We start from the raw sequence: 18747 nt of genomic DNA on the forward strand, positions 1-18747 counted from the left end.
AGTACTCAGATCAAGAAATCAAGTGTTACTGGGACCTCAGAAGCCTCCTTGGCATCCCTCCCATTACTAGCCAATCCCCCAAAGTTGCCCCTATCCTAACTTAAATTCCATAGATTAATAGCTTTTTGAGTGACCAAGTCTTTGGGGCCAAAAGCTTTACTGTGGAATTCCAATAAATGTGTTGTGGTCAGTTTTGACAAATGTATATACCTGTGTAACATCCACCACAATCAACATCAAAACAATTCCAGTATTCCTGAATGTTCCCTTACCTTGCTTCCCAGTAGATCCTAGCCTTTGGCCTCAGGAAATCTGAACTCTTTTTATCACTATAGATTATATTTGTCTCTCCTAGGATTACATACGAATGTATTCATAATGTAAATATTCTTTTGTGTCTCACTTTTGCTCATAATAATGTTTGTGAAATTTATATTGTATGTCTCAGTGATTCATTACTTTTATTAGTGGGTAGTATTCCACTGTATAGCTAAACCACAGTTTGTTGATCTGTTCACCACTTGATGGATTTGGATTATATTAATTACCTATTGCATAACAGTGTTATTATAAATTTAGCAGCTTAACGCAGCACATGTTTATTGTCTCACAGTGTCTGTGAGTCAGGAGTCAGGACACAGTTCAGCTGGGTCTCACAAGGCAGCAGTCAAGGTGTCTGCCAGGTCTGTGATCTCATCGGGTTCCTGACTGGGGAAGGATCTGCTTCCTAGCTCATGTGGTTATTGACAGCATTTAGTTCCTTATGGACTTCAGACTGAGGACCTCTCTTTGTGACTGGCTGTCACCCAGGAGCCACCCTCAGTTTCTTGCCACATGGGTCTTCCCAGGATGGCCACTTGTTTCCTCAAAGGCAAGTGGACATTACAGTCTTAGATATTGTAACCACATGCATGTAATTACATGCATTCTGTCACTGTTACCGTACTCTGTTGGCCAGAAGCAAGTCATAGTTCCTGCCCGCACTCAAGGGGACAACACAAGGGCATGAATACCAGGAGGTGGGGATCATGGTGGTCACCTTAGAGTCTTTTCCCCACATGATTGGTTCTAGTTTGGGGCTACTATAAATATTTTAGTGTGTTTGTGAAGCCATATGTTTTCATTTTTCTTGGTAAATATCTGTGAGTGTATTTACTGGGTCACATGCTAAGTGTATGTTTAATTCTATAATAAATTGCTTACGTGTTTTGCACAGTTGTACTATTTTTCATTCCACCAGCAGTGTATGAGCATTCCAGTTGCCCCACATCCATATCAACACTTGGTATTGTCTGTCTATTTTAATTTTAGCCATTCTAGTGAGTATGTAGTGGTATTTCACTGTGCTTTTAATTTGCATTTCTGTGATGACAAATAACATTAAGCGGCTCTTTTCATGTGCTTATTGGTAAAGGCTGAGGTTAATTTTTTTTCCCCATATGGATATCAGTTGTTCCAGCATCATTTGTTGAACAGATTACCCTTTCTCCATTGAATCATCTTGCCATCTTTGTCAGAAATAAAAAAAATTGTATATAATAGGTTAATTTCTGGACTCTCTTCTGTTCCATTTATCTGTGTTTCTCCTAATGTGAAGGAAATACAGTTGACTCTTGAACAACAGGAGTTTGAACTGCCTGGGTCCACTTATGCTTGGATTTCTTTTTCAGTAAATACATATTACAGTACTACACAATTCATGGTTGGTTGAATCCATAGATATGGAGGGCTAACTGTAAAGTTACATGTGGATTTTTGACTGTGCGGAGGGTCAGCCCCCCTAACCACTGTGTTGTTCAAGGGTCAATCATACTGTCTTGAATGCTGTAGCTTTATGGTAAATCTTGAAATCAGGTAGTGTAAAGTGTTCTGACTTTATTCTTTTTCAAAATTGTTCTAGCTTTGGTCCATTGCATCTCTATATAAATTTTAGAATCAGTTTATCAGTTCTTACAAAAAAGCTTGCTGGGATTTTTCCTGGGATTGTGTGGAATCTATAGATCAGTTTCGGGGAGAATTGACATCTTAACAATATTGATCCTTGAATTACATAAAATGATATATGTCTCCATTTAGGTCTTTTTTTTTTTTTTTTTTTTTTTTTTTTGCGGTATGCGGGCCTCTCACTGTTGTGGCCTCTCCCGTTGCGGAGCACAGGTTCCGGACGTGCAGGCTCAGCAGCCATGGCTCACGGGCCCAGCCGCTCCGTGGCACGTGGGATCTTCCCGGACCAGGGCATGAACCCGTGTCCCCTGCATCGGCAGGCGGACTCTCAACCCCTGCGCCGCCAAGGAAGCCCCTCCATTTAGGTCTTTGATTTTCCTCAGTAGTATTTTATAGTTTTAAGCGTGTAGGTCATGTACACATTCTGTTAAATTTCTCTCTAAATATTTCATTTTTTTGTATTTAATGTTTAAATTTCATTTTTTTTTTAAAATGAAGGTGTGCTTTTTCAAACTCCAGTAGAAGGCTGATAATTTTATTGAGTGCAGTGACTTTATGAGGTAGGCACTATTGTCCCTGGTTTACAGCTGAGGAGACTATAACTTTTTTTTTTTTTTAGAAGATGTTGGGGGTAGGAGTTTATTAATTAATTTATTTATTTTTGCTGTGTTGGGTCTTCGTTTCTGTGCGAGGGCTTTCTCTAGTTGTGGCAAGTGGGGGCCACTCTTCATCGCGGTGCGTGGGCCTCTCACTATCGCGGCCCCTCCCGTTGAGGAGCACAGGCTCCAGACGCGCAGGCTCAGTAGTCGTGGCTCACGGGCCCAGCTGCTCCGCGGCATGTGGGATCCTCCCAGACCAGGGCTCGAACCCGTGTCCCCTGCATTAGCAGGCAGACTCCCAACCACTGCACCACCAGGGAAGCCCTAAATTTCATTTTTAATTGTTCAGTGCTAGCGTTTAGAAATAAAATTGAGTTTGTGCATTGGCCTTATATCTGCAGCCTTGTTAAGCTCATTTGTAATTCTAATAGTTTTTTGGGTAGATTCCTTATTTCTCTGTAGATGATCATGTCATCTGCAAGTAAAGACAGCTTTACTTCTTGCTTTCCAATTTGTATGCCCTTTTTTTTCTTGCTTTATTGCACTGTGCAGGACTTTTAGTACAATGTTAAAAGAAATATTGGGAGTAGACATTTTTGCCTTATTCCTGATCTTAGGGAAAATGCACTCAATCTTTCATATTTAAATGTGATGTTAGCTACAGGTTTTTTAATTTCTAAATTTTTTGAATTTTTTATTTTTGGCTGTGTTGGGTCTTCATTGCTGTGCGTGGGCTTTATCTAGCTGTGATGAGCCGGGGCTACTCTTTGTTGCGGTGCACAGGCTTCTCATTGCAGTGGCTTCTCTTGTTGTGGAGCACGGACTCTAGGCCCACGGGATTCAGTAGCATCATGTGGGCTCAGTAGTTGCTGTGTACAGGCTCTAGAGCTCAGGCTCAGTAGCTGTGGCGCACGGGCTTAGTTGCTCCACGGCATGTGGGCCTTTCCCAGACCAGGGATCAAACCCATGTCCCCTGCATTGGCAGGCGGATTCTTAACCACTGCACCACCAGGAAAGTCCCAGCCATACGTTTTTTTGAAGGTCCCCTTTATCTAGTAGAGGGGATTCAATTTTTATTTTTAATTTGCTTAGTTTTTTTTTTAATCATATGTGTTTTGAATATTGTCAGGTGCTCTTTTTGCTGTCTGTCGAGTTGATTCTATTGTTTTCCTCCTTTATTCTGTTAATATGGGATTTACATTGATTGATTTTTCAAATGTTAAACCACTCTTGCATTTGTTGGATAAAGTCCACTTGGTCATGATATATTACCCTTTTTATTGATATATAATGCTGGATTTGATTTGGCAATAATTTGTTAAGGATTTTCACATTTATGTTTATGAGGGATATTGATTTATAGTTTGTGTGTGTGTGTGTGTGTGTGTGTGTGTGTGTGTGAAATCTATGTCTAGTTTTGTTGTCAAGGTAATGCTGGCCTATCAGAATGAATTGGGAATTTTTACCTTTTTTTTGGCTGCACCACGCATCTTACAGGATCTCAGTTCCCAGACCGGGGATTGAACCCGGGCCACGGCAGTGAAAGCCCGGAATCCTAGCCACTAGGCCACCAGGGAGCCCCCACCCCCCGACCTTTTTTTTCTATTGTACTTTCTGAAATAGTTTATTATAAGACTGCTATTATTTTTTTCTTAAATATTTGATAGAATTCACCAGTGAAGCCACCTGGGCCTAGAGTTTTCTTTTAAAATTTTAGCTGTAAACTTAATTTCTTTTTATTATTTATTTATTTATTTTGGCTGTGCCCGGTCTTTGTTGCGGCATGTGGACTTCTTAGTTGCGGCATGCATGCAGGATCTAGTTCCCCGGCCAGGGATTGAACCTGGGCCCCCTTCATTGGGAGCATGGAGTCATACTCACTGGATCTCCAGGGAAGTCCCTTAATTTCTTTTTAAATTAAGTATTTTAAAATTATGTTTTAAATTATTAATTATGTATTTTAAAAACAGATATAAGGCTATTAAGCTTTTCTGTTTTTTTCCTAGGGTCAGCTTTGGCATATTGTGTCTGAAGGAATTTGTAGTCATTTGCAGTTGTCACATTTGTTTGTAAGGTTTTTCATAATATTCCCTTATCTTTTAAAAAAAATTATTTATTTATCTTATGGCTGCATTGGGTCTTCATTGCTGCACGTGGGCTTTCTCTCTAGTTGCAGCGAGCAGGGGCTACTCTTTGTTGCGGTGCGCGGGCTTCTTATTGTGGTGGCTTCTCTTTGTTGCAAGCTCTAGGTGTGCAAGCTTCAGGAGTTGAGGCACATGGACTCAGTAGTTGCGGCTCGCGGGCCCTAGAGTGCAGGCTCAGTAGTTGTGGCGCACGGGCTTAGTTGCTCCGTGGCATGTGGGATGTTCCTGGTCCAGGGCTTGAACCCATGTCCCCTGCATTGGCAGGCAGATTCTTAACCACTGTGCCACGAGGGAAATCCCTCCCTTATCTTTTTTTTTTTTTTTTTTTTTGAGGTACGCGGGCCTCTCACTGTTGTGGCCTCTCCCGTTGCGGAGCACAGGCTCCAGACGTGCAGGTTCAGCGGCCATGGCTCACGGTCCTAGCCGCTCCGCAGCATGTGGGTTCTTCCTGGACCCGGGCACGAACCTGTGTCCCCTGCATCAGCAGGCGGACTCTCAACCACTGCGCCACCAGGGAAGCCCATCTTTTAAATGTATATAAAATACGCAGAGATTTCCCCTTTTTCATTCCTAATGTTGGAAATTAATGTCTGTTTTAATTGATCAGTCTGCATACAGATTTATCCATTTTAGTATTCTTCAGAACACCAGTTTTTATTTCATTGATTTTCCTCTGTTGTTTGTAAGTTTTAAATTTTATTTCTTACTATTTACTTTGGGTTTCATTTGTTCTATTTTTCTAGCTTCTTTTCTAAAGTCACTAACTAAAACTGTAAACTTCCTTCTAAGCACGGCTTTCATTGCATTCCACAGATTTAGATGTGTTGTGTTTTCATTGTCATTCAGTTCAGAATATTTTCTTACTTCCCCTGTGATTTCTTCTTTGACCCATAGATTATTTAGAAGTCTGTTTAATTTCCAAACATTTGAAATTTTTCCGTATTTTTTCCCTGTGATTTCTAGTTTAATCCCATTGTGATCAAAGAACATTTTCTATATGATTTCAAGTCTTGTAAATTTATTTTATGGTCTGTCTTGATGAATTTTCCTTATGAACTTGAAAATACATTTTACCATTGAACAATATAGGTTTGAACTGTGCAGGTCCACTTAAAAGCTTCTTTAATAAATACATTCTTCACTACTACACTATTTGCAGTTGGTTGAGTCTGTGCATGAGGAACCTTGGATATGGAGGGTCAACTGTAAAGTTATATGTGGATTTTTGACTGTGTGTGGGTCACTCCCCCTCACTCCCTTGTTCAAGGGTCAACTGTAATGTATATTTTGCTGCTGTTGGGTGAAGTGTTCTGCGAATGTTACTAGGCCGTGTTGGTTGATAGTATTATTTAGGTCTTCTGTATCCTTACTGACTTTCTGATTAAGGTGAGAAGATTATTTAAGTCCCCAACTATAACTATGGATTTGTCTTTTTATCTTTTAAATTCGGTCTGATTTACTTTATGTGTTTTGAAACTATTATGTGTGCATACTTATACAGGATTATTATGTCTTCTTGACTGACTCCTTTATTTTGGAAATGTCCTTTATCATTGGTAATATCTTTTAGTTTGAAGTTGCCTGAGATTAATATTGCCACTACAGCTTTCTTATGATTAGTGTTTGCATGGTATATCATTTTCCATCCTTTGGCCTTTTAGCTATGTGTGTCTTTTTGTTTAAAATGGGTTTCTTGTCTGCAATATATAGATCCTTCTTGCATTTTCTCCTCACCCAGTCTGACAATCTCTGCCTTTTAATTGGAGTGTTTTAACATTTCTTGTGGTACAAGTATACTGTTGACAAATTCTAGCTTTTTTTTTTCCTTTTGAAAAAATCTTTAATTTGTATTCTTTTTTTTTTTTGCGTTACACGGGCCTCTCACTGTTGTGGCCTCTCCCATTGCGGAGCACAGGCTCCGGACGCGCAGGCTCAGCAGCCATGGCTCACGGGGCCAGCCGCTCCGTGCCATGTGGGATCCTCCCAGACTGGGGCACGAACCCGTGTCCCCTGCATCGGCAGGCGGACTCTCAACCACTGCGCCACCAGGGAAGCCCTGTATTCATTTTTGAAAGATATTTTCATTGGATGTAGAATTCTAGGTTGACAGTCATGTTGTATCTCCCCCCCCACCCCGCCCTCTGTGGGCTTTTTAAAGATACTATTTTTTTTTTTGAAATCTCAGATGGCTGAGTTTTTATGGTTTTTTTTTTTCTTTAAACACAAACACAGTGTGCACATGACCTGTCTATTCATTTTCTTTGCTGTGCAGCCTGGCGTTGGGATTGGCGACTCTGATGGCCAGCGGGGCTGCTCTCTCCACAGTGGCTTTGAGTTCTTGGAGTAATCTCAGCGCAGTAAGATTTGTTTCACATCAGCAGCCCTTCAAGCTCCTTGAAGTTGTGGACCAGGAACTTCCAGAAGCCACTGGGCAGCATGAGCTTTGTTTTCTTGTTGCTCCCATAACCAATGTTGGGCATCAAGATCTGGCCCTTGAATTCCCTGCACACCCTGTTGTCAGTGCCTCTGGATTTCTGCCAGTTCCGCTTAATTTTGACATATCGGTCTGACTGGTATGGGTTGAACTTCTTGGTCTTTTTGACAATCTTGAGCTTCACGAGGGGTTTGAGGGTGGCCATGGTGGCTGCTACCTCTGTAGGCAGGCCAAGGAAGAGCTGAAGATACTGTTCCATTGTATTTTTTGGGGGGTTGCACAGTTGCTGATCAGAAGTCTGAAGTCTTTCTTAATTTTTTTTTTTTTTCGGTATGCGGGCCTCTCACTGTTGTGGCCTCTCCCGTTGCAGAGCACAGGCTCCGGACGCGCAGGCTCAGCAGCCATGGCTCACGGGCCCAGCTGCTCCGCGGCATGTGGGATCTTCCCGGACCGGGGCCCGAACCCATGTCCCCTGCATCGGCAGGCGGACTCTCAACCACTGCGCCACCAGGGAAGCCCTGAAGTCTTTCTTAATTTTGATTAATTTTTTTCTGGCTACTTATAGGATTTTCCCCTGTACCTTAGTCACTTTTGTGTTTGTTCCGCTTGGAGTGTGCTGAGCTTCTTTGATCTGTGAGTTTGTAGTTTTCATCAAATTTGGAAATTTTTCAGCCATTATTTCTTCAAATATTTTTCTGTCCTCTCTCTGTCCTTCATTTTGCTCAGTTTCTGTTCCTGTGTTTTCAAGTGCACTTACTTTTTTTTCTGCAGTATCTAACCTATTGTCATTACCATTCAGTGAAATTTTTATTTCAGATATGTTTTTTCGTCTCTGGAAGTTCTATTTTCTTTTTATACCTCACATGTCTCTCCTTACTATGATCATGTTTTCCTTTAAATTCTTTTTTATTTATTGAGGTTTACTCGACATACATTATGTTAATTTCAGGTGTACAACATGATTTGATATTTGTATTTTTTAAATGAGTTAAATTCTTGAATAAAGTTATGACACCTGTCTTAATGCTCTTGTTTGCTAATTATTCTAATTTTTCTTATTATTATAGGTCACAGTTTCCTGCTTCTTGACACATGTTGAGATTTTTGATTAGGTGCTGAGTGCTGTGAGTTTTACATCATTGAGGGTCTGGATTGCGATCTTACTTTAAAGAGTGTTGAGTTTTGTTCTGGTGGGTGATTAAGTTACTTTTGGTTCATTCTGATTCTTTCAAGTCCTGATCTAGGGTCGTTTTTATCCTAGGGGTGATCTGACCACCCCCCCCCACCACCAAGATGTGGCCTTTCCAGGTCTCTACTGAATGCCCTGATAGAGCAGGGAGGATGCTCAACTCTGGTGCTTGGGACTTGTGAGACCTATGAGGGTTCTGGGAACTGTTCAGCTTGCAGCTTCTTCATCAATCTTTTTTTCAGTCTCAAGTGTCATTCTATGCATGTACAAATTTTAATATTCAGTACAGACTTAAGGAAACCTCTGTGCAGGTTTCTGGAGCTCCCTTTCTGCAAAGCTCCCTCCTCGCTGGGACTCTGTCCTGCACCTTTCAGCTGACTTAGCCTCCCTGAACTCCAGTCTGTTTCCTCAATCTGTTGCTGTGATGTGCTGGGATTCCCCCCTCCCACCACTGCCCCGGCCCTGGGTCCTTGGTCTGAAATGTGCAGAAACCTGGCAGAAGCCAGGGTGGTCTTAGGGCTCCTATCATTTGTTTCTGTTCTGTCAGGAATCAAAGTCCTATATTGCCTGCTGTCCAATGTCTACAAACAGTGGTGTCATTTATTTTGTTTAGTTTTCCAGTTGTTTACAGTGGGAGGGTAAACCTGGTCCCTATTACTTCACCATAGGGCAGACTCTATTGGTTCATTTTGAGCAGAAGAATGATATAACTTTCATGATCCTCATCTCATCCTGAATGTGAGGTGTTGGTATTCTTCCCATTATTCCCGTGGATGAGGAACTGAGGTTCAGAGAGGTTGACCAGTGTACCCACAGCCCCTCAGTTATTAATGCCAAAGGTCATGCACTTGCCACTATACCAGTGCCTCTCCAACAGCATTTGTTGAATTGAATCTTATTCTTCCTAGCAAAGAACTATAGGCCGTATCTTGCCTAGGACATACCCAGAGCTACACAGTCGCTGGCAGGTGTAGGATGAGCGCTCCTAGAACTGAGTGTTTTTCTGGTTGCTCAGATCTGAGCTGTGTGTGTGCAGTTGACCTTTGCTGTGCATCAAGGTCAGCACGTGGGCACACCTCCTGGCTGGGGAAGGTCAGTGCCTGGACAGCAGGAGTGAGAGCCCCTTTTGTCTCTACCAAACTGACACATTTCTCTCCCTGCCACTGTGGCCTTTTTTTGTTTGCCTGTTTGTTTTTTAAAGCATTCTGATGCTTTTTCTCTTCTTCCTGCCTGCTCTCTGCATTCCAGCCCCTGAGGATCCTGACTGCGGATTGCCTTATAGCCTACTTCTCCCTCAGCTGGTGATTGCTAAACCTTACTATTATTATTTTTAAAAATAAAGCACCCTGTCAAGATTTTTCAGGATTAAGTTGGAATTTAATTTGTAGGGATGTGTTTCAGGCTGGAAAATAGACTTGACCACTTAAAAGGGGGTCGATGTAGGGGCAGGTGTTTGAGAAGTATTGGACTTTCACAAAAGCTGGCCTGGTGAGACTCATGGACCTGTGTGAGCTTAGTTCAGCTTCTGACAGGCAGTTGCCCGCTCAGACCTTTGCCCTCTTTTTTTTTTTTTTTTGCGGTACGCGGGCCTCTCACTGTTGTGGCCTCTCCCGTTGTGGAGCACAGGCTCCAGACGCACAGGCTCAGCGGCCATGGGCCTAGCCGCTCCGCGGCATGTGGGATCTTCCCGGACTGGGGCATGAACCCATGTCCCCTGACATCGGCAGGCGGACTCTCAACCACTGCGCCACCAGGGAAGCCCCTTTGCCCTCTTTTGAAGCAGCATCATGTAAAAGATGGGAGTCTGTCTTCCTCCTCCTCATGAGGAAGCGGAATGGTCAGGATTCTCCCAGGGGTCCTGTTGGTGTTTGCATGGAATAGTTCTTCATGGTGTCCATTGCAGGACATTTAGCCTCCCAAGCCTCTGCCCTCTAAATGCCGATGGGACTCCCTGGTCACTGTGACAGCCAGAAATACCTCCACACATTTTTAAATGCCCCTGTGGGGGTGATTGTGCCCCAGGGTTGAGAACCGTTGGGTCGTGACATTGCTTTGAGAGTGGCCAGATTGGTGGTTTGTTGTAGGTGAAATGTTCCAGGGAAAGACACTGCTATGGTCCTTTGCTTGCTTCATTTTGGCTTATGTATATAAACTGGTTCCTTTGGTTTAATTTTTTTAATTAAAAAAATTAATTAAGCCCATATTTATTGAGTATAAGTGACATTCTAAGTGCTAAAGATCTGCCTTCACTAAGGTGGTAAAGTGCCTGCTTTCAAGGAACTTAAAGGATAGACAGATAATAAACTAGTTATATAATGAAGAATTTCAGATGGTATTATCAAGGAAATCATGCAGAGCAGTAAAGAGGAATGAAGGCTGTCTTGGTCATCAAGGAATAGTTTTCTAAAGAACACAGACAGGAGATGGGGATGGTCCATTTTAGATTGCAGATATTTCAACATGAGCTGGCGAATCATCTAGAATGTAATCATATTGGGCAATTCCCAGATTGGCGAGAAGTCTTCTGTGAGTTCACTGGTAAGGTCTGACCGACCTCAGACAGTACCGTGAGTTGGAATACGGGTGCGGAAATGCTTGTTCCTTTCTAAGCAGCCTCCGAGATTGAGTTTGGAGGTTGGGCTTTGGTGTGCTGAGACCCCAGAAGGCTCTGTGAAGCCGAGGTTTTAAGAATTTGGAGAGTGTTGCTGTTTAAATTCCTTGTTGGGGATAGGCACACACATGTGTGCTTCTTATACGCCTTGAATATCCCTGGAAGAATGTATAAGGAGCCAACATCAGTGCTGTGTCCCCAAGGAAGAGGAGGCTGTTGGGATGAAAGGGAAGCTTCCTTTTAAATTTTTTTAGTATTTAATTTTTTATTTTTATTTTTTAAAATTTATTTATGGCTGTGTTGGGTCTTCGTTTCTGTGCGAGGGCTCTGTTCTAGTTGCGGCGAGCGGGGGCCACTCTTCATCGCGGCGCGCGGGCCTTTCACTGTTGCGGCCTCTCTCGTTGCGGAGCACAGGCTCCAGACGCGCAGGCTCAGTAGTTGTGGCTCACGGGCCTAGTTGCTCCGCGGCATGTGGGATCTTCCCAGACCAGGGCTCGAACCCGTGTCCCCATTGGCAGGCAGATTCTCAACCACTGCGCCACCAGGGAAGCCCCAGTATTTAATTTTTTAAAGCAGAATATATTTACATGGCTCACAGTTTAGAAAGGTACAGAAGGGTGTACGATGAAAGAGACTTACCTTGATACTGTATGTTGCTTAAAGTTTTTCCTCTAGCAAACGTTAGCTATTCAGGGGATGAACTAATTTTAAGGGAAGTTCCTTGGAGATAATGCCTCAGTGATTAGTTGTATCTCCGGAAGAAAGTTTTGGTTTAAATCAGAGTCAGGCTTCCTAAATATTAAAGCTGTTTGTGTTAGTTTGTTTCATCTAGTCAAATAACCTACATTATTATTTATGGGGTAGCATTATGGTTGTTGCTTATTAAAATGTAGTCTAAACAAAACTCGATTATTTTGATTAAGTAGAAGGGCTCAAATTATCTTAGAACCAGTTACTACCTGAGTCATCGTGGCCAAGTTATTTAACCTCCCTTGCCTCAGTTTCCTCATCAGCAATAATTTCATACATTTATTATGAGAATGAAATGAAGAAGGAGCTAAATAAGTGTTAGCACTTAGTATTTACCAAATGGAGTGAAGGAAGCCCTCAGGAAGGTAATGAGCTTCATATAACCCATTCAAACCAAATCTGTTCTGCTCTTTTTTGACCATTGATTCATTCAGCAAATATCTATGGAAGGCCTCATCTATGCCTGATACTGTCCTAGGCCCCAGGGATACAGTGATGAGCAAACACAGCCCGTTTCTGCCCATGTGGAGTTTATAATCTGGTGAGGGGCACAGATATCAATCGGATATCACACACTTAAAGTTGCAGTTCTGCTCAGCCCTTGAAGGAGAGGTATATGGTGTGAGTGTATATTAGGGAGATTTGATGGTGTCATGGCTGTCAGAGAAGGAATGCTTCCACAAAGAAGTGACTTAACTGAAATCTGAAGGATGAATCAGATTGTCAGAGGGAAGGGAGGGAACACCTGGTGCAAAGTCCCACTGACAGAGGAAGCAAAGGCCAGTATGTCTGTTCTGCGCAGAGCTGGGGTTCGTGGTGCCACGCAGACCTGATATGTAGTCAGAGGAGACGCGTGGCCAAGCTGGGAAGGCTTTTCTGTATTAGCGTTGTTGATGTTTACTGGGGCGGTCGGTGGATGAGATCAGATTATTGTTTTGAAGTGATAGTCTGTTTGCTGTGTGGAAAATGAATTAGAAGAGAGCCAGCATGGATGTGCGTGAGCTGATTAGAAGGCTATTGCAGTGGTCCAGGCAGGAGATTTTGGAAGCTTGGACCTAAGAGATGGCAGAAGAAATGGAGAGAAGTGGATGATTGATTCCGTGGATATTTAGGAAGGTGTATTGGCAGGACTTGCTCTGGCAAGTGAGGGGAAGGGCTGTCAGGGATGGCCTTTTGGATTCTAGTTTGCGTATTTTGGTGGAAGGTTGTGACATTCACCCAGACGGGGAACAGTGGAAGCGTACACGTGTGACTGAGGGAGAGGATTATGAATCTGTTATGGGGTTTTGTTAAGTCCAAGAGGAGGCAGGAAGGCAGGTGGGTGTAGAACTCAGAGGGGTCTGCGCTAGAGATCTGAACGCATGAGCTTATTGATGCCCGGAGCCTTAGGAGGGAGGGACAGTGCGGGAGGGAGGAAGGGAAAGCATGCTCAGGTTCTCTGAGACTTTCTAGTTAGTTTCATGCTGGCTGACCTTCTTGTCCTGGCAGAAGAGGGGGCTCTTGAGACAGGACTTTGGATGAGGAGATAGAGTCCTTCCAGCAGAGTCCTTGCCACTGTGCCCTGTGCCCACTGTGTGGTAGCAACTGGGCATGAGGAAATCTTTGGGGACCCTCTGTGGACTGGACTTTCTCCTCTTCCACCTTCTATCCTTTTTCCCAGGAGGCTTGGCACTTGCCATCTGACTAGCTGGGAGGAGTTTGGAGGCTGGCTCCTGAGACCCACAGATTAGCTCATTTGTCTGGATATTATCTGTAGATAATTGGAAATTGGTTTGAACATCAGTAACAGTAAACTAATCATAACTCTCTCAAGCTGCTTGTTTCCTTCTTTTGGAGATTTGTAGATTTCCTCCCAGTCTGTCTGTCTCTGTCTCTATCTCTCCCTTTCTCTGAATTTTGGCCAGATCAGCCAAGGGTTGAAGGTAAGCGCGAGGGTGAGGGGAGAGATGCAGAGAAGGAAACAGACTAGGGCCAGGCGAGTGGGCCACATGCTGCCTGGCTGCGGGTTGCTCTGTTTATCTGTCAGCTTGTCACCAGCTTATTTACAAAAAGGATTTAAACTCGGCTTTCTTTACTACTGGGGATTGGTATCCTTAGTGACAGGTGATAAATAGGAACCAGTGTCCATAGTTTGCTGCTTCCTTGGCTCCAAATAGATGCCCAGAGAAAATGCTGAGTGTGGGCAACTGGGGCCCCCTTGTGGCTGAATCTGGTTCTCCACTTTTGCTCTGCTCTCACTGGTCAGTGGCAGGGGAGACATGGCAAAAGGGAAGTTTGGCTTTCACTTAAAGCCTTTTGTGGACTTCTCCTATTGCTGCGGATTTTGTGATGGTCCCCAGCCCCTGCTGCTCAGCTGCCGGGGCCCTCCTAAGCTAAATGCAGCCTTCTTGAGGTGCCGTGACAGTAAACCCAGAAACAGTCTCTTCATGTTCACTGGCAAATTCAGGCTCTTCGGGCTGCTTCTTACAGGTAACCCACCACAGAACACTCTGCGGTATGGAAAACTGGTGAGAAATATGAGAAGTAGTTGTTTGTGTGTGTTGCTCGAGAATGGCACACCTTTGGTTTTGTTGATGTCCATTGGGTGGCACTGCGATCTTACTTTCTGTTTTTATTTTTCTTTGCAGCCAAGCTCTAGTCCAGGAAGTGAAAATGTGACGCCTCGAGAGCCGCTGGTAAGAAGCCATGATATACAGTATAATTTTCTGATAATTAAAACACTGAGTTTCAAGAAACTTTATGCTCCTATAGTGTTGCATCAGTAGTGCACCTTTAGGAGTAGGTGCTCTGTGGAGACAGCCCGCGAGTGACCTCTGACTTCCGATTCCTCTTCTGGCACTCAGGGATTAGCGAGATCTCCCCTTAGTAAAGCCTGGTCTTTTCTGGAACGGAAAGCATCCGCCCCAGGTGTGGTGATGCACCATTTTACTTGTTTGAATCAGTGGTAATTAGTGGGATGCCTGAAACCTTTGGAGGCTGAGCTGGAGTGAGGTTGCTGGGCCTGACCAAGTAGCTGCTTGATTGTCTGAAATAGCCATTCTGCTCTTCAGGGTGAGGGCACTTCAGGTGGCCTTTGAAGAACAGGTAAGGGAGAGAGTTCTATTTTTGCCTGGTCAGTAATTAGGTTTGTGATACTCATTTCCAACATTATCTGCTTATACTATTGATAGGGAAGAGGCCTACTAAGTACTGAAGGTAATTTTCTTTACAAAGTGCTTTTGCTTTGGTGGTCTGAGTGAGAGCACTGCCCGCCCGCCCACCCACCCCATTTTCATTGTATTTTGCATTTCAAGGCCTGCTGCAAATCCTGAGGGCTGGGTATTAAGACCTGTTCTGTACAGGGAATTCCCTGGTGGTCCACTTGGTTAGGACTCTGTGCTTTCACTGCCGAGGGGCCGGGTTCAATCCCTGGTCAGGGAACTAAGATCCCACAAGCCGTACGGTGTGGCCAAAAGAAAAGAAAAAAAAAAAAAAAGACCTGCTCTGCACAAACCAGATACGTTTTATGGAGGGGCCAGCTTTAGGTTTAACTTTTCAGAGCCTTTTCTTTCTTTGAATAGCGATAGCAAGCCTAGGGATGTACCGCCAAGCTTTTGTTTCAGCAGGGCCTGGGGTTTCACCTGTTTTTCTTCCCTCTCCTTCTGGCAGTAGTGAGAGGGGATGACGTGGGGCCCTTAGCTGGTATGCACAAGTCTGATTTTTAGTCTGTACTAAGGCTTTCCAAGGCAGAAGGCAAGTTGGATTTGAACGAGCTGGAGGAAGGCCTGGGTGCTACCAGCCCTGCCAGGACTGTTTGAGGGGAGCACTGTTGTCCTGCATGTCACCTGCTTTTTCCAAGTACAGCTCGCTTCCCACCACTCCCTAGTGGCTTCATTTCTCTCTTTTGGTATTGCCTGGGTTCTTCCTTGCCGTCTCAGTGGTGTAAAAGCCAGAGGAGCCTTTGCTTTGCCAGCCAGCCCCTTAGGTAGGGAACTTGTTTCCCATGGGGCCTGCCTCAGTGCCCCTCAGGCCGAAGTTGTGGTTGGCTTCGGACTGAAGTTCAAACTGTACGGTCTAGTCCTCTTCAGTCCTTTATTCCACAGTCTCTTTTTACATTTTTATCCACGGATTTAACTACTGATCACCAGAAGAGTGGCTGGACCATCTTTTGGGGCATGATTGTATAAACTTCTGGGCATTCTTTCTAGCAATGAGCCCTGGGCAATTGGCAGCCTCACTGGTTTCTGGGTACTTGGAGCCCTGCAGCCCCTTGGCTCTGCTAGTGTTTCTGCGCGCTGCTCTTCTCCTGCGGTACTATGCATCTGCTTGTTGGTTGGTTGTATTTTTATTTCTTTCTTTTCTGGGAGGCCCCGAGCAGTCTTCAAACCCTAGTAGCTTGCGATCGTCCAGAGTTCAGACTCATTCTCTCAAGGCCAGCTCTACAATTACCTTATATTTAATTAATATTTTTTCCCCTCTTTACGTACTTGCTGCATAATTGCTCAGAGGAAAGAAAACACATAGCAGCAATTTATATACATATAAAACAACAATAATTAAAAAAACACCCCCAAATAAACTCCCATCTCATTTGGGTTGATCCTGTGAGTTGTGTAATTAGGGCCCTAGTAAAAGGTAGACGCTTTCTCCTTCCCCTCTTTTTTTTTTATTAATTTTTTTATATTAAACTCCCACAGTCTCTCAGTCATGCCCTTATTGCTTTTGGTCAGCAGCCTGATTAAATGAGGGCACCAGCCGAGCTGTATGGTCTTGTGTGAGCTACTTCTGCCTCTTGGGAGTGGCAGTGGGAGGGTGCCAGGCAGAGAAGCCTCCGAGGGCTAGTGACGGCTTGTGTGGCAGGTCGGGGGCAGAGGATGAGCTGCTGTGAACTGGCAGCAGGCCGGAGAGAGTCATAGGGTGCCAGAGAAGTGATGGGGTGGGAGCGCCCACGCACAGAAAGCCCCGAGGCACTCAGCCCAAGTCACACCTTCCCAGGGGAGATTCCTCAGGCCGTGTGTGTTAGCTGTCTCCTGGGTGCTCAGGAACAGACAATTGAAGATAAAGCTAAGCCTTCTTCCCAAGTAATTTGTATATCTTATTTGGGAAAGAAAATGCATTTGTTACACAACGAAACAATTAGCAAACAGCACAAGGCTGTATATAATTTTAGCAAACAGTACAAAATTGTATATAATTTGGTGCAGAATTGCCTGGCTGGGAGTATAAGGGAGCCCTCATTATTCAGAGAAGGAAGAGTCCTCTGGGGGTAGGGGGTGCTTAGGGATGGTTTTTGTGAAACTTGAAGCCAGGTCTGGAGGAGTAGGATAGTCCAGTGTTGAGGGAGCACCGTGCTCAGTTATTTTTGGTTTTGTTTTTAACTGAGTGGGGTGCATATTTTCCACAAAATTCCTTAATGGAAGCTGCCTGTTCTCTACACTAAAAAGGCTAAGCATGGGCTGCTGAAGGCAAATAATCTTGTTCTTTGTTTTCAGAACTAGATGAGCACTTTGGAAGAATTTTTCCCTTTATTAAAAAAGTGAGTTACAACAAAAGAGGCTCTACTGACTAGTCAGTACAGTGCAAGTTTCATTGTCCGGTGGATGTATTTGGGTGTCTGCGTCATTGTTTTGCTCTATTTGCTAGGGAAGGGGGACCTGATTTTCATATCTGTCCTCTCTGGGCTATAAAAACTGGCTTGTGATTTTGAGTTAAGTATGGTCTTGTGGTCTCTAACTGACACATGTGTGTTCATAGCCATCCCCTGGTCTTGATTCCAGCCGCATAGTGACACTGCACGTACCTTCTCTTACCCCTTCAGTCCTCCTCCGCTCCCAAAAGAACCAACCCAGCAACTCTGGCCACATTAGTGAGATAATTGCTCTATAATGTCATGATGTCCTCAGGGCTGGTGATTGGTAAACAGACTCATTTTGATAAATTCTGTAAACTCCCAGTTGAAATTCTCTGATTGTTAATGACAGAACTCTTTGCCAGAGTTAAAATGGCTGATTACTTTTTCTTTATACTTTGTTCACTGAACTTTGCCTCCCAGGGCAAGCTCCAGAGTACTGACCTCTAGCTTCTCCCAGACCCGTTCAGAACCTTCTGTCAGTTTCCCACAGACCCGCGATTTCTCATCACCTGTGTGGGCATGTGCTCGGGCCGTCACAGAGGTTCTGGGTCGGTCCCTGCACTGCTCCGCCAGGATCAAGTCCTGCCTAGTCAATAGATCTGTAAGAATGGATGGACAGTTGTCTGCGTGGAGTAACTCGGTTCCTGTCTTGCTTGGATACAGAAACAGGGGTTAAGTAATGTCTTGAGAGTCCTTCTAGTCATATGAGTTTAGGGTATTTGAAGCAGCAATAAATATGCTCCCTTGTTTCAATACAACAGGCTCCTCAATATTCAGCAATACTATTGCTTACCTACCTCATACAACACTTATGGATTTGGGCTAAACTAGAATTTCAGCGTTTTGCTCTTTGACACCAGCTTCTTTCTAATGGATGAATCTTCTCTTCCTGTAACCTGTAGGTATAGGTTTTGTTTTTGTTTTTTTGTTTGTTTTTTGTTTCTATCCTTTTCCCTGCCTCCCTCTACCAAAATAATGCCAAACTATAATTAATGTACCTTTATAAATGATGATGGTAATTCTACTTTATCACCTTCCCTAGGATTAATATTTTTAGTATGCTGAATTCTTTTTTTTTAAACACTGCATTCCCATGGCTTATTTATTCTATAACTGGAAGTTTGTTCCTTTTGACCATTTTCACCCATTCCCCTCACCTTCCCCTGAGTTCCTTTTTTTTTTTTTTGTGGTACGCGGGCCTCTCACTGTTGTGGCCTCTCCCGTTGCGGAGCACAGGCTCCGGACGCGCAGGCTCAGCGGCCATGGCTCACGGGCCCAGCCGCTCCGCAGCATGTGGGATCCTCCCGGACCGGGGCACGAACCCGTGTCCCCTGCATCGGCAGGCGGACTCCCAACCACTGCGCCACCAGGGAAGCCCCATTTTTTAAAAAAAATTTTTATTTTTTAGGTTTCACATATCTGAAGTACGGAAGTATCATGTATCCCCAGGTTTCTCCCTGAGGCT

General features: G+C 44.0%; 1 protein-coding gene and 1 pseudogene across 2 annotated transcripts in view; one reads left to right on the top strand and one right to left on the bottom strand.

The window, feature by feature from the left end:
• Window positions 1-18747, top strand: part of PEX14 (peroxisomal biogenesis factor 14) — a gene marked incomplete at its 3' end in the record, with an annotated part of 139613 nt that overhangs the window by 4284 nt on the left and 116582 nt on the right. The window contains exon 2 of the mRNA XM_079698401.1: window positions 14299-14346. Within this exon, the coding sequence (XP_079554527.1) occupies window positions 14299-14346 (48 nt within the window). The remainder of the gene's footprint in view (window positions 1-14298; window positions 14347-18747) is intronic.
• LOC307049040 (large ribosomal subunit protein eL32-like) lies at window positions 6936-7326 on the bottom strand (annotated as a pseudogene). Its single transcript has one exon. The product of its transcript is annotated as a large ribosomal subunit protein eL32-like (transcript).

The sequence above is a fragment of the Hyperoodon ampullatus genome (assembly GCF_949752795.1).
Source record: "Hyperoodon ampullatus genome assembly, chromosome: 2".
In the NCBI taxonomy this organism is placed as follows: domain Eukaryota; kingdom Metazoa; phylum Chordata; class Mammalia; order Artiodactyla; family Ziphiidae; genus Hyperoodon; species Hyperoodon ampullatus.